Source organism: Leptinotarsa decemlineata, unplaced genomic scaffold (genome assembly GCF_025532065.1).
Source record: "Leptinotarsa decemlineata unplaced genomic scaffold, Ldec_3_MD MMD2_tig00026307_RagTag_RagTag, whole genome shotgun sequence".
NCBI classification, from domain to species: domain Eukaryota; kingdom Metazoa; phylum Arthropoda; class Insecta; order Coleoptera; family Chrysomelidae; genus Leptinotarsa; species Leptinotarsa decemlineata.
This window is the reverse complement of record NW_027412681.1, coordinates 19,685,883-19,699,584: the sequence shown is the minus strand read 5'-3', so window position 1 is coordinate 19,699,584 and position 13,702 is coordinate 19,685,883. Positions and strand designations below refer to the sequence as shown.

Sequence of the window (13,702 nt, the reverse complement as noted above, 5' to 3'; positions counted from 1 at the left end):
ATTTTATCCAACAGTGAGATTGATATTCAATCGACCGAATTATTCCAAACCTCTAAAGCACTGTTGCCAGAACTGTACCACAGATTTTACCTAAAATGAAAACGAGAGGACGAAGTAACACTAGACCAACTTCTTTCGATAATGAAACAATTGATACTATGATCAGCCAATTGGGATCAAAGTTGATTGAGCAACTTTGAGAGGAAATTGATGAAAAAGTGAGTAACATGGAGATCACACTGAATGATGTCATCCAAAATGTATCTTCAATGGAGAAAATGATGCGGGCAAGTGATAAAGGTGTTAATTTGGTGAACAAAAGGCAGAATATTATGGAGCAGGGCTTGAAATTAAATATTCTGTGACTAACAGCAATACAAGAAGAGCAAAACGAAAATCTTACATCTAAGGTACTTACTCTTATTAATGACTCATTGCATGTAAAATGTGCATGTTTCATTTTGAGTAGGTAGGAATTCATCGCTACTCTTATTTCATAAAACATTATGATAACGGTATCACTTAGATTTTAGATTATTATATTTTATTGAGTGTATACCACTAAAACTGCAGAGGTCTGAATAGTAAATGTACTGAGTTTTCTAGAACTTCCTTAGTTGGTGCTTATGATGTTAATATCTGAAACATGGTTACGAGAGGGAGTCGAAGACGGCGAAATCGTAGATACAGATAGGTTTCATCTGATACGAGCTAACAGAGATCTCGAATATACAAATAAATCTACGGGAGGAGGTGTTTTACTGGGTATCAGAAAAAAGTACAAAATTTTGCAAGTAGTTAGGAAAGCGACACTTTTTGAGGTACTGGTTGTTCAGGTGAAAGTTATTGGTTGTAAGTACACACTGTGAGCCTTATATATTCCTTCGAATAGTTAATGTTTATGTTATGTTTATGTTTATGTTAATGTTTATGAATCGGCCATGGACTTTCTGCAAGGTAATATAAATGATGTTGAAAAAACATATATATTTGTAGTGCAAAACTTGCAATTTTGACTGATTTTAGGGATTTCAATACTTTTCAGTTATATGATGATATTTCCGATTTGCAGGGAAAAACACTGGACCTAAAAATCACTTCTGAAGGTAATATAAATAATTGTACCATTCAAAGGGTTTGTTTATCATTTGTCAAGGGAAATATTTATGATCCTGCCTTAGAAATTATTATAAAAATTCAACGTGAAAAATAACTTGTGAACGAATTGATAGAACCAAGATTTATATAAAAAAAAGCTAATTTTCTTATGCTAAGTGATCGAGTTAGAAATACTGATTGGGAAAGTGTGTTATATGAAAATACTGTGAATATGGCTGTAGATAAATTTTATATTATATGGAACACAATTATTGAATTGAAGGGGTTATATTTTTAGGAGTGATTAATTTTTTGGGAAAGAAAGTTTTTGGCTTTCTACTACTCCATCTGATACAAAAAAAGGGATGAGAGAATCTTCCAAAGGAAAGAAGGAAGTAATCAATTTGAAACTCTATAGATGAATGTGTAAATCATGCAAAGAAGTAATTTTCAGACACAAACTGTAAGAAAGTCCTCCTGAAACAGCTACTTTCATATAAACATTGAATTACCCGAAAGAAAATAATTCTTTCGAAACAAATACTTCTATATGAACACTGAATTATACAGAAGATACTTTTCTCTACTCAGTTTGTATTTCAAACATTTGTTGTGGAATAAGAATCAGATATCATTCACATGAGTTCTACTTTGAATGAATGGTAATAAATTGTACTCACATAGAACACTGTCACCCTCACTGGTATACACCGATGTATTATTGATAATGATTAATGAGTGCCCAAATGTAATAATTTTCGAAAAGGAAAAAAAAATTGGTTTGCTAAAGAGGTCAATGAATTATGTAGAGAAAAAAATACATTAAGAAAATTAAGACTAGTATCGGACTACTACGGAGAAAGGTATAAAGAATTGAGATAATGCTGTTATAGTTAACAATTTTTGCGACATTAGGGAGTCAGATTTTGAAAATTCAATAAAGAAATTGAAACCAAAGAAAGCGGCTGATGTTGATGGAATTCCCCCATACATTCTGAAAGCTTGTGGCGATTGGGTAAAAATATCACTTCATTCTGCACATATTTAGCCTCTTCATGAAGTCAAATGTTTTCCCAGATTTGTGGAAAACTGCTATAACAACACCTATTTTTAAGAGTGGTAAAAATGTGAGATAGTAAATTATCGGTAAATCTCCATAATGTGTGCCCCGGCCAGGTTATTTGAGCAAATTATTTATACACGAATATTTCACTACGCAAAAATATATATCACGGAAGAACAGCATGGGTTTGTCAACAACAAATCCATCAATACCAATCTATTCATTTTTACTAGAATTGAAGAGTCAACTCGATACTATATTCAAGGATTTCAGAAGAACTTGTGATAGCTCTGGTGTTCCTCAAGCGTTAGTTACTAAGTGTTGTGAATAAATTAGTTTGTGATTATTGAAATATTGTTGGAAATGAATTTGTTCAAGGCAGTTAATTCATTAATTTGTTACAAGTGGTGATCAGAAGTGGATTTGTAAAATAAATCTGTGAGCGCTCGGTGACAATCTTTGTCTTGCGGATAAATTAACTATAAGACTTATTTGTTCGCGCAGAGAGACTGGTGATTCTTTGTATTGCGAAGTGGAGAATACCGGACTAAGGAAATATAAGCTGATAGACCTTTCTCGCAAAAAATAGATGTGAAAGTAAATAGGTGTTTAGGACTTGATTGAAATAAGTGGACATAATATGAAGTTTTGTGGAAAATAGACAATAAGAGACCAATTGTGTTCGAGGAAAGTGTGCCTAACGAACTTGAAAGTCGCCTAATTGAAGTAAAAATTGGCGAAGAGAGAACTAGATTGTTCTGGAAAGAAATCAGTACTCCGGAAGAGACTGTGGAATAACTTGCTGAATCAGGAGAAGATCCCGAAACATATTTTTTCCAAGTTTCTGGGTCTGATTTGAGTTCAATAATGAGCAAACTCGATGAACTTCAACGAATTTCGGTAAGATTGAAGGAATAACTTTTAGAAAATGCAGAAGGCCTAAAAAATAACTTTGTGGTGTGGCGAGTCTACTCGAAGACATCGATATAGAAATAGACAAAATCAGGTAGGAAATGAACATGGAAGTAGAGCATTGGTGGCGAACATCGAGGACGATGCGACCATTGGACATGATGGACACAATGAATTCCAGAGGGTTCGAGCTGAATTTTCAAGACGGCGTCCTACGTGTTGATGGAGAAGCTGTTGCTAAAGATGAACAGGGTTCTGTTGGCTGAAGATGTGTGCGTACCTTAGAGGGCTGAAACCATCCTGGAGGCTCATTTGGACGAAAGTGTGAGCAGCGAAAAGGTGCCCAAGATACACGATGAGAAAAGTGAGCGAAGAATCGCACTGGGCAAGACCCTGTTCCGTGTTGATGAAGTTATGCCGGTCAGGGTCATGAATGTCAACTACTTTCCCGTGACCTCGAAGAAAGGAACAATACTGGGGCACTGTTCGTCCATTTCCTCTGTGATACGGAGGGTATGCAGTCTGGTTAGCCAAACCAACAACTTGCCTAAAGAGTTGGAGAAGTTAATTGACATTCACTTCAAGGATATACCACGAACTCACCGGTCCAAATTGAGGGAGTTAGTCAAGAAGTACCGGAAAATCTTCGATATTGGAGGAGGAAAAGGCAGCAGAACACATGTGGTTCAGCACATAATCGACACTGGGAATGCCCGACCAATCCAGCAATCAGCTAGAAGACTCCCCCTTACCAAGAAAGCAGACAAGAAAGTCAGAGATATGGGAAAAAAGGAGTCATCAAACCTTCTGACAGCCACTGGTCTTCCCCAGTCGTATTGGTGAAGAAGAAGGACGGCTCGACAATGTTCTGCGTGCATTATCGCCAACTAAATAACGTGACGAAGAAAAACCCTCTTTCAAGAATCGACGACACTTTAGACATGCTATCCGGCTCGACACAAGAGTGGATATTGGCAAGTTGGTTTGGCCCCATAAGATCGTGAAAAGACAGCTTTCACCATTGGCTCAGGATTATGGCAGTTCAAGGTTATGCCATTCGGGCTTTGCAATGTTCCAGCGACCTTCGAGAGATTGATGGAGACGGTACTCAAGGGGCCCTCTTGGAAGACGTGTTTAGTGTATCTCGACGATATAATCGTGGTCGGAAAATCTTTCGACGATCACTTGAAAAATCTGGAGGTGGTATTTATGCATCTGAGGAGTACTGAATTGGAAGTTTGTCCCAAGAAATGCCATCTGTCTCGAAAAGAAATCCGTTACTTTGGCCACGTTGTCTCTGGGGAAGGAGTGGCGGTAGATGAACAAAAGATCAAAGCTGTTAAGGATTGGCCCATTCCGAAAGACATACATCAGCTTCGGAGCTTCCTTGGTTTGTGCACCTACAAAAGCAGATATATGCTGGGGTTCGCAACATCGCCAAACTATTGACCCGACTTACAGAAGAACAAATCCTGTTCCAGTGGTTCGAGGAATGCCAAGACTCATTCAGGAAGTTGAAAAGAGCTTCAATCAACGCTCCTGTTTTAAGCTATCCCCTACCGGACGAAAAATTCATTTCAAATACGGATGCCAGCAACGTGGGACTTGGAGCAGTCCTTTCTCAGATCCAGGCGGGACAAGGAAAAGTTATTGGCTACTTCAGCAAAACGCTCAGTAAACCAGGGCGCAAATACGTGTATGGAAGAAGATTTCTGCTGAGAACGAACTCCTTAGCTCTCAAATAGCTTCTGCAGTTAAAAAATCACGAAGGCCAAGTAGCGCGCTGGATTGGGAGACTTCAAGAATTTGACTTCCAAATAGGACATCGAGCAGGGACTAGCCATAAAAATGCAAATGCTCTGTCACGAAGATCATGCCCCGATGACTGCTTAGTTTGCCGATGAGCAGAAGAGAAGGAAGCAGCTATTTTTAGAACTACAGCTGTAGTCTACAACTGGGTGGACAATAAGATCAAATGAGACCAGGAGAAATATCCAGATCTTTGTTCAGTCATCGATTGGAGGAAAATTATTCAAAGACCATCGTGGCAGGAGGTAGCAGGTTATTCGCCAGCGGTAAATTCCTACTAGGCCCAATTAAACTCCCTGATTTTGAAAAATGGAATTCTGAAGCGGTTATTGGAGTCTAAAGACGGTGGAAAAGAAAGGTGTCAGACAATGATATCCAGGAACAGATGACTGGGGGTGCTAAAAGAAATCCATGATGGAGTCACTGGAGGACATCTGAGAGTAACGAAGACCCTCCAGAAAGTGAGACAGCGGATTGACTGGGTTAATTGTCAAGTTGTCAAGCCGACGTCAAGGACTGGTGCCCCCGTAAGGGCTACTAACGCCTGTGTGCAAAAAAGGATTTTGGCGCCCCTTAAGGCATTTTGGATCATGTTTTTTTAATAATTTGTTTGAAGGTAGGTAGGTGCTTACAATAAAGCAAAAACTGAACTTTAGAAGTCATATTTATTTGTTGACTAAAATATCAAAATGAAACAAACAGAATAAAATCATAACAAAATAAATTGAAATAAATTCTTGTTCACACTCATTTTGAACCATTTACTTTACTGATAGGGTACAGACACGTTGTTTATAAATACCAAAAAGTAACCCGAAAGTAAAAATTACATCTTTTTTACGAACAAATAACAGAAATATTGCCTAATGCCTACATAATGTCCAGATATTTTAAAAAATATGCAATATGCAGATACTTCTGATAAAAAATACCTAGGTAACTTCGTTATAAAATCAAAAATGATAGCTAGGTACGATAGAAAAATACAAAATAGCTATTGTAGCAGCGATATTTTCCTCTAATATCGCTAGCCCAGACAATCTTTCTTGAAGCATTGTCGACCTTAAATTTTCAATGATTTTTAACTTTGAAAAAGATAGCTCGCCAGACGCTACAGGTACAGGCAATGTCAGAAGAATTCTTAGTGAAATGCTAAGTTTGGAAGGGTGGAGATTGAATTGTTTCCAAATATATATTGTAAAATACTCAAGAGGTCAGTATCATCAGGTAATGAAAACAAATTTAACGTACTTAAGTAAAAAGCAATTTGTTCGAGCCCATTCACTTAAACCCTTTCAAAAATAAAGGTAGGAAAAGTATTGAACTAATTTGAACTTATAGCTCTTAAAAAACCTACAAAATGGTTTTTTGAAAAGATCGATAGCATAAAAACTAAGCCAATTAATAAAAAACCAATTATTTTTTGAAACTCGTACAGGGTCTTTGACTTTTTGACTATATTAATGTGCTTCCTAGAGCATTTATTATGTCAGATAGAAAAAAAAATTTTATGCTTATATTCGTTTGCTATTTGGACTATTGAAAATAAATTATATTTCTTCTAATTGTTTCTCTGCAATTTATTCAAGCTAATGTAACTTAAAAATTTAAAAACACCTCACCCAAATGATATCAACATATATATTTTTCAAATCAGAGAAAAAAGGGCTTTTATTTTAGCGCATGATGTACAGGGTGTTTTATTAATGTGGATGCTGCCTATATTTTTTCATTTTCGATGCGATTTTGTTTTTATCTTATAACTTCAAAAGATAATATAGGAAAAAAAAACGTACAACTTCTGCTCAAAACATTTTTTTCTATCTGACAGGCTCTAGGAAGCACGTAAATGTAGTCAAAGACCCTGTACATGACATTTCAATTAATAAAAAGATATTTGGGTAAACAAAAAATAATTATAACCAGTATCCTATATAGGGTTAATGTTGATAGTAATTAAAGTAGGGACCACTTACCAATTTTAAAAAATCAAACCGTTGAAATTGGAGTCAGCAGGTATTCAGCATTTGATTTTTTAGAAAAAAAGTAGTAAACAAAATATTATACAACACAACACTTGACAGAATAAAAATAATTTTAAATGTAATAATTGATAGGATTACTTATTTTTATGCACTTGTTGCACGGTCCAGTGAACTAACCGGTTTAAAAACGCCTCTGGCGATGCATCATCTGTTTTATAGCGCTCCGGGCATTGTTCATGTCTAAACAGGAAAAATCACCGCCTGACATGTTCTCGCACATAGGAATCGGCAGTAACTGGATGATATACTAATAAAATTTCATGTGTATTCATACCTAATCCTATTTAATTTCTCTACTTTTATTTTAAAATTAATTATTGTTTTTTTTTGAAAATTATTGCAATTTTTGACCCTAAATTTTGGCGCCTCTAAAGGATGGCGCCCGTGTGCATTGCACACTTTGCACATATGGTAGCGGGGGCCCTGTGTATGTGTGCTACCAGTAACGGACTTTGGATACGACCGAAAGCTCCAATGTGCCAGTATAACGCGGGTAGTCCCTTTGAGAGAATCGCCATCGACATCCTGATAGACATGGACTACTTCAGTAAATGGGCAGAATCTTATGCCCTGCCCAACCAGGAAGCCTTTACCGTCGCTGACGTCCTGGTAAAGGAATGGCTATGTCGATTCGGTGTCCTATTGGAACTGTATTCGGACCAGGGCAGGAATTTCGAGTCCAACCTGTTCCAAGGAATGTGTAAACTGTTAGACATTCGAAAGACCAGAACCACAGTCTCACATCCACAGTCATATGGAATGGTGAAACGAATGAATGAGACCATAAACCACCTCTTGTCTGAGGTAGTATCTGACCACTAGAGAGACTGGGACCAGTACCCCCACCTATTCCTGTTGGTCAAACCCCTACCAGTATTATAATGGCCAAAGTGATAGGTTGAAGAAGGCCTTTGACATCAAGGCGAATGCTGGAGAATTTGAAACCGGTGACTTAGTTTGGCTGTACAACCCTAAGCGACGCCGTGGTTTATCACTGAAGTTGCGAAACTCGTGGGAAGGTCCGTACAAATCATGAAGAAGATAAATGACCCCGTCTATCCATAGGCAACCTCGCGGAAAGCCTTGGGTCGTCCATTTTAATAGATTGGCTCCTTATGCTGAAAATCGCGACCAAGTTAGCGCCCTCAGACCACCAGAGTATGAAATTACGTTCCAGCAGTTCATGTCTTTATACTCGAACGGACAGAAGGTCGTACATGGTGTACCTCAAGAAGAGTCAGTAGACGTTTTCAACTTTTCAAGGTTTCAGTTGATTACTAGTATACTGCATGGCAGAGGATCTCCAAATGTCTGGATGTATCGCTGTAGTATTCAACAAAAAATTCGGAGAGCTCCAAACATTACAAGAACAGAATCCAGAATTCGGAAGAGTGCTACAGTTGAAGAAGGGCCAGAGAAATATTCTCTACTTGATCACCAAAAAGCATTCTCGAGACAAACCGTCCTATGAAGATGTTAGGAGGAGTCTTACCAGACTGAGGAACACGATGCTCGATCAGAATCTTGTGGACTTCGTAATCCCGAAATTAGCCTCTGGGCTCGACAAGCTGGATTGGAGAATTGTGGGAAGCATGTTGTAAACTATATACAGATCTAGCGGCATCAAGATTTTGGTGTGCGACAACCATCTTCCGCGACCGAGTATGAAGACTGTGGAGTGTTACTTCCATCGAACTTCACAGTGCAGATATGGAGAGTCATGCAGGTAGAGAAACTGAAGCCGTCTGATATGCTGACCGACTCAGCGAACATACACATGACATCACCACGAAAGAATGCAGTCGGGAATGGTCTGTAAAATTATAGGACCGAACCGACTTCAGATTTCTAGAAAAGACCGTTAGTGAATCAAGCGGCTAAACAAGAAATTCAAATAGTGGAAATAAATTAAGCGTTAGTTGTTAAGTGTTGTAAATGAATTAGTTTGTGAAATATTGTAGGAAATAAATTTGTTTGAGACAGTTACTCAATTCAATAATTTGTTACATTGTATTCATTATCCAACTAAACCTTTGGTCTATTTGGATACTGTTTAAAAAAATCTGTTTGAAATCTGTTTTTCCGTTAATCAGCTGTCGCCCCCATACGAACGACAACTTTCAGAAGTTGAGAAACTTGTACGAGCTGAAGACTAACGAGGTCTTACCTTTCAATGTGAGATTCCTAACACGGTTGAAGAATCATTCCAGCTTCAACCAGATAAATTCTCTAGAGAAAAATATCTGGTCTGAAAAAGAAGTATACAGGTATACTTCTTTTGAAAAACTCCAGAAAAAATGATTATTATATTCGATAGTCTATATAAATATATATCCAGGACAATTTAACTTGTGTTAATATTTCCGTCCTTCAATCTCTTTTCGAAAAAATTCTTTGAATATTTACACATGAACTGATCTGAAAATTTAGAACACAAAGTAAGAGGTAATGATCTGTTACTTCGTGTCCTTGAAATATTATCGAACTACTTTCATTATTTTAGTTATAACTCTCTCCCCAGAAATAATTTTGTTGGTGTTAATTTTATAGTACAGTGAGGAGTTGAACGATAGTCAAATAACAAATCGTTTATTTACATATTTATCGTTACATTAGTGTACTTCCCCAGTGCATTTTTAATGCCTTTTCAATTATGCCTACTGAATTTTCCGCCGCACCGTTAGATACCGGATGAAATGACGGTGTTGTTATGTGTCTGATATTATTTTTTGATAAAAAGTTCTCACACTCTCCTGAATGAAAAGAACTTCCGTTATCTGTTACTACTTGTTCCGGTAGTCCATATCTTGCAAAACATGTTCTGAGAACTTCAATGGTTGATGTCGAAGTGATGAAAGTCATTGGGAATACTTCTATCCACTTACTATGAGCACAAAAAATTATCAAAAAATTCTTATTCATAAAACGACCTGAAAAATCCAAGTGTAACCTGCTCCATGGTTGATTAGGCCAAGGCCATGGGTTCAAAATTGATTTTTTAGGCGATTTCTTATTTACTGAATAATTTTTGCAAGTTTTACAAATCACTTAAATTTCTTTATCTGAACCAGGGCAAAAAAATAGGAGCGCGCAAGACTCTTCATTTTTACTACACCCATGTGACTACGATGCCAACTTTCCAGTATTTTACCACGCAATTAATAAGGAATTACAATTCTATTATTCCACATTGAACATTATGACTCAATGGTTAACGCATTCCTTATTTTATAAAAACTGCGAACATTTTCATCTTTGCCCCACTTGTAGGATCCTGAAGGCCAACCATACTTAACAAAATTCAAAATGCTTTTCAACAAATCATCCTTGACCGTGGGCTTGTGGACCACCTCAAAATCTATAGGAAAATGTTCATTCTTTGGAAAATAATGGGCATAATTTAGATCTATGTTTTCTACAGAAATGTTTCAGGTAAACGTGACAACATTTCTGCGGGATTATTTTCAGATTTGACTACTTCAATATCATATTGATAACTGGAAAGTATTATCGCCCATCAGAGAAATGCGGAATACTTTTATTTGGATGGAAAATATATGAAAGAGGCTTGTTGTCCGTCACCAATATAAAATATCTACCAAATAAAAAAGTATGAAACTTGATTAATCCAAAAATTACTGCTAGTCCTTCTTTATCAAGAGCACAGAATTTACGTTCTCGTTCTGATACAATTCGTGAAGCATAACATAACTTTTTCTTTGCCGTCCGGAGTTATATGTGCTAGCAACGCACCTACCCTGAATTCACTAGCGTCTGTAACCAACCTTGACACTATCTATTTTGAAGGTTATGAAATAGCTAGTCACTTCACTAGACGTAATTTTAATAAAAAAATCATTAGTTTATAAAAATGAAGCAAACCTTGACAACATGTCCATAGAGTTAGAATATGAATCTTGTGCAATTTCTTTCAGTGATAACAATCTCAAATCCTGTCTTATTTTATTATATAGACCTCCTAAAGGTAATACAGAAATATTTATGGATAGTTTGTTCAATGCTCTACAATATTTTGACAAAAAATTCAGAAATATCGTGATATGCGGATACTTGAATATTAATTATTTATGTAATTCAAATGATAAGACATCTTTAAATGATTTGTTACGCAGTTTCAACCTTAGATTCAAAAGCTTCGAACCGACGAGAATTTTCACAAATTCATGGAAAAACAAGTATTACAAAGATTGATTATTTCCTGATGAATATTCCAGAAGAAAATTATAATGAAAGAGTTGTCAATGTAAATCTTGCAGACCACTTGAGTCTCTCTTTCGAAATTTTGAATTCTCAATTAAAAATATTGAATAACCAAAAAATAATCAGTTTCACGAACACATGTGATGAAAATCTTGCAAATCTCCTATCTTGCCTAGAAAGTGAGAACTTCAGTTCAGTTTATGAAAACTCTAATTGTATTCAATCCGCTTTTGAAACTTTCTTAAATATTTCAACATATTGGACTGATTTAACATGCCCTACTGTGAAAAAGACCGTTAATCTTGAAATACAGATGCACAAAAAGAAGTGGGTAACCAAAGAAATAATTTTCATGGGAAATAGTCTCAAAAATCTCTTTCGGTTAACCAAAAATGTGGATGATCCAGAACTTAACAAACACTACCAAGACTCAAAAAAAAATGCATGCTAAAAAAATAATTGAAGCTAAATACTCATTTTACCATCATTCACTCAATGGCCAGAGTCAACAAGAAAAACAAAAGAAAATATGGAATATGGTTAAAAATCAGACAGGCAGGACCAAGTTGAGATTCAATCATGAATTGATGCTAAATAACAAAATAGTAAGTGATAGAAATATAATCGCTAATACTTTTGGTGTATATTTTTCAACCATTGCCAATGATTTGATCCATACACATTTCGCATTTACATCCTTCAATGGCTATACAACGATGCATTCAACTGACACCTTTTATTCTACTTCCGTAAACCCAATAGATATTTGCGAAATAATATCTAGCCTGAAAAACACAAATGCTGTGGGAATCGATTGCATTTCTACAAAAATGATAAAACATATTATGAACTTTATTTGTAAAACTCTGGCATATATGATAAATATTTCAGTGAAAACAGGAATTTTCCCCGACAAACTGAAAATTGGATCGGTTACGCCGGTTCTCAAAAAAGGTGATCCAACTATAATTGAGAACCATAGATCTGTAACAGTACCTACAGTGCTGTGTAAAATAGTCGAAAGGTGTATCTACAATAAAATGCTAGTATTCTTAAATCGGTTTGGCATCATTTCTAAATTTCAGCATGGTTTTTGCCCAGGTAGGTCAACGGAAAGTGCATTTTATACTTTTTTCAAGTATGTTTATGACTCACTTGATGAAGGAAAGTATGTTGGTGCTCTTTTCTTTGACCTATCGAAAGCTTTTGACATTATTGACCCCGATATTGTTTGCAGTAAACTATATGCAATGGGTTTCAGATGTATCTTTCTACAGTGGCTCAGGTCGTACTTTACTCAAACGAAAATATATGTTGAAATTAATAACTGTTACTCTCAATCGTATGGCATAGACCTAGGAGTTCCTCAAGGCTCTATTTTGGGACCACTAATTTTTTTACTATATATCAATGATATGCCGAATTATATAAGCACAAATTGTATTGTCTTATATGCGGATGATACAACTTTAGCAATTGATGCTGATAGCTCCGAGGAACTTCAAGTCAACGTATTTTTGAATTCACAACCTGGTGCAGAAAAAATTCATCAGTTGTGAATCCAAGCAAAACAGTGGTGATGCAATTTTACTATAGAACGATTAAAAAAATTAGACCACTTGTGGTCGGGGTAGGAAAAGAGATTATTGCATCATCAGACAAAACCAAATTTTTTGGTACGGTCATAGATAGACACATGTCGTGGGAGTCAAGTATAGCTCAAGTGAATAAAAAAGTCGATTCGGGGTACTATGCTATTAGACAATTGGGATCGGTATTCAACAGAAAACAGCTCCTAAATGTCTATTTTGCCCTTATATACTGTCACATCTCATATAATATCGGTGTGTGGGGTTGCTCCTCCAAGCTTCATAGAATTTTGGGGCCCAGAAAAAGGTTATAGGACTAATATTCAAATTAGAGTGCCGATAGTCTTGCAAAGAAACTTTTGTTGGAAATGGAATTATGTGTGTATCATGCATATATATTTACAAGTGCATACTAGTATTCAAGAAATATTTACACGATCACCATCGAAACTCTGAAATTCATCCGTACCCAACGAGACATGGTAATTTGATGAGACTTCAAAAACACTCTACATTGTTTTTTGAAAAGTGTCCATCTTTCGCAGGTGCAAATTTTTTCAATAATCTTCCTGTAGATATAAGAAATGAAAAAAGAATTAATATTTTCAAAGTCAAACTGAAAGAGTTTTTGATTGACGGTTGCTTTTACAGTACAGCAGAATATTTGAGTCAATATGAGGACTGATAATATAAGAGTTGATAATGAAATATGCTTTGTGAAATATTCTATCTGTATATTTGTATGTCATATATATGTAAACGTGTGTTTGTGCATATATGTATGTATTTTATTTTCCATGTGACGAATCCTATATCATTTTGTGATCTTGAAGGATTTAATAAACATTATTATTATATTATTATTATTAGTGATGAATGTATCACAAATAACACCGTATTCGATGTCACAGTGGTGTGAAACCTGTCAGTGTATTTTTCAAAACTGAAGGTCTTTATGAATATCA

At 35.9% G+C, this 13,702-nt stretch overlaps 1 protein-coding gene across 1 annotated transcript; it reads left to right on the top strand.

Moving 5' to 3' along the window:
• The first annotated feature begins 8,216 nt into the window (after positions 1-8,216).
• On the top strand, positions 8,217-8,528 carry LOC141485109 (ADP-ribose glycohydrolase OARD1-like). Its single transcript, XM_074181124.1, has one exon. The coding sequence runs from the start codon at positions 8,217-8,219 to the stop codon at positions 8,526-8,528; it is 312 nt and encodes a 103-aa protein (XP_074037225.1).
• Positions 8,529-13,702: the final 5,174 nt, after the last annotated feature.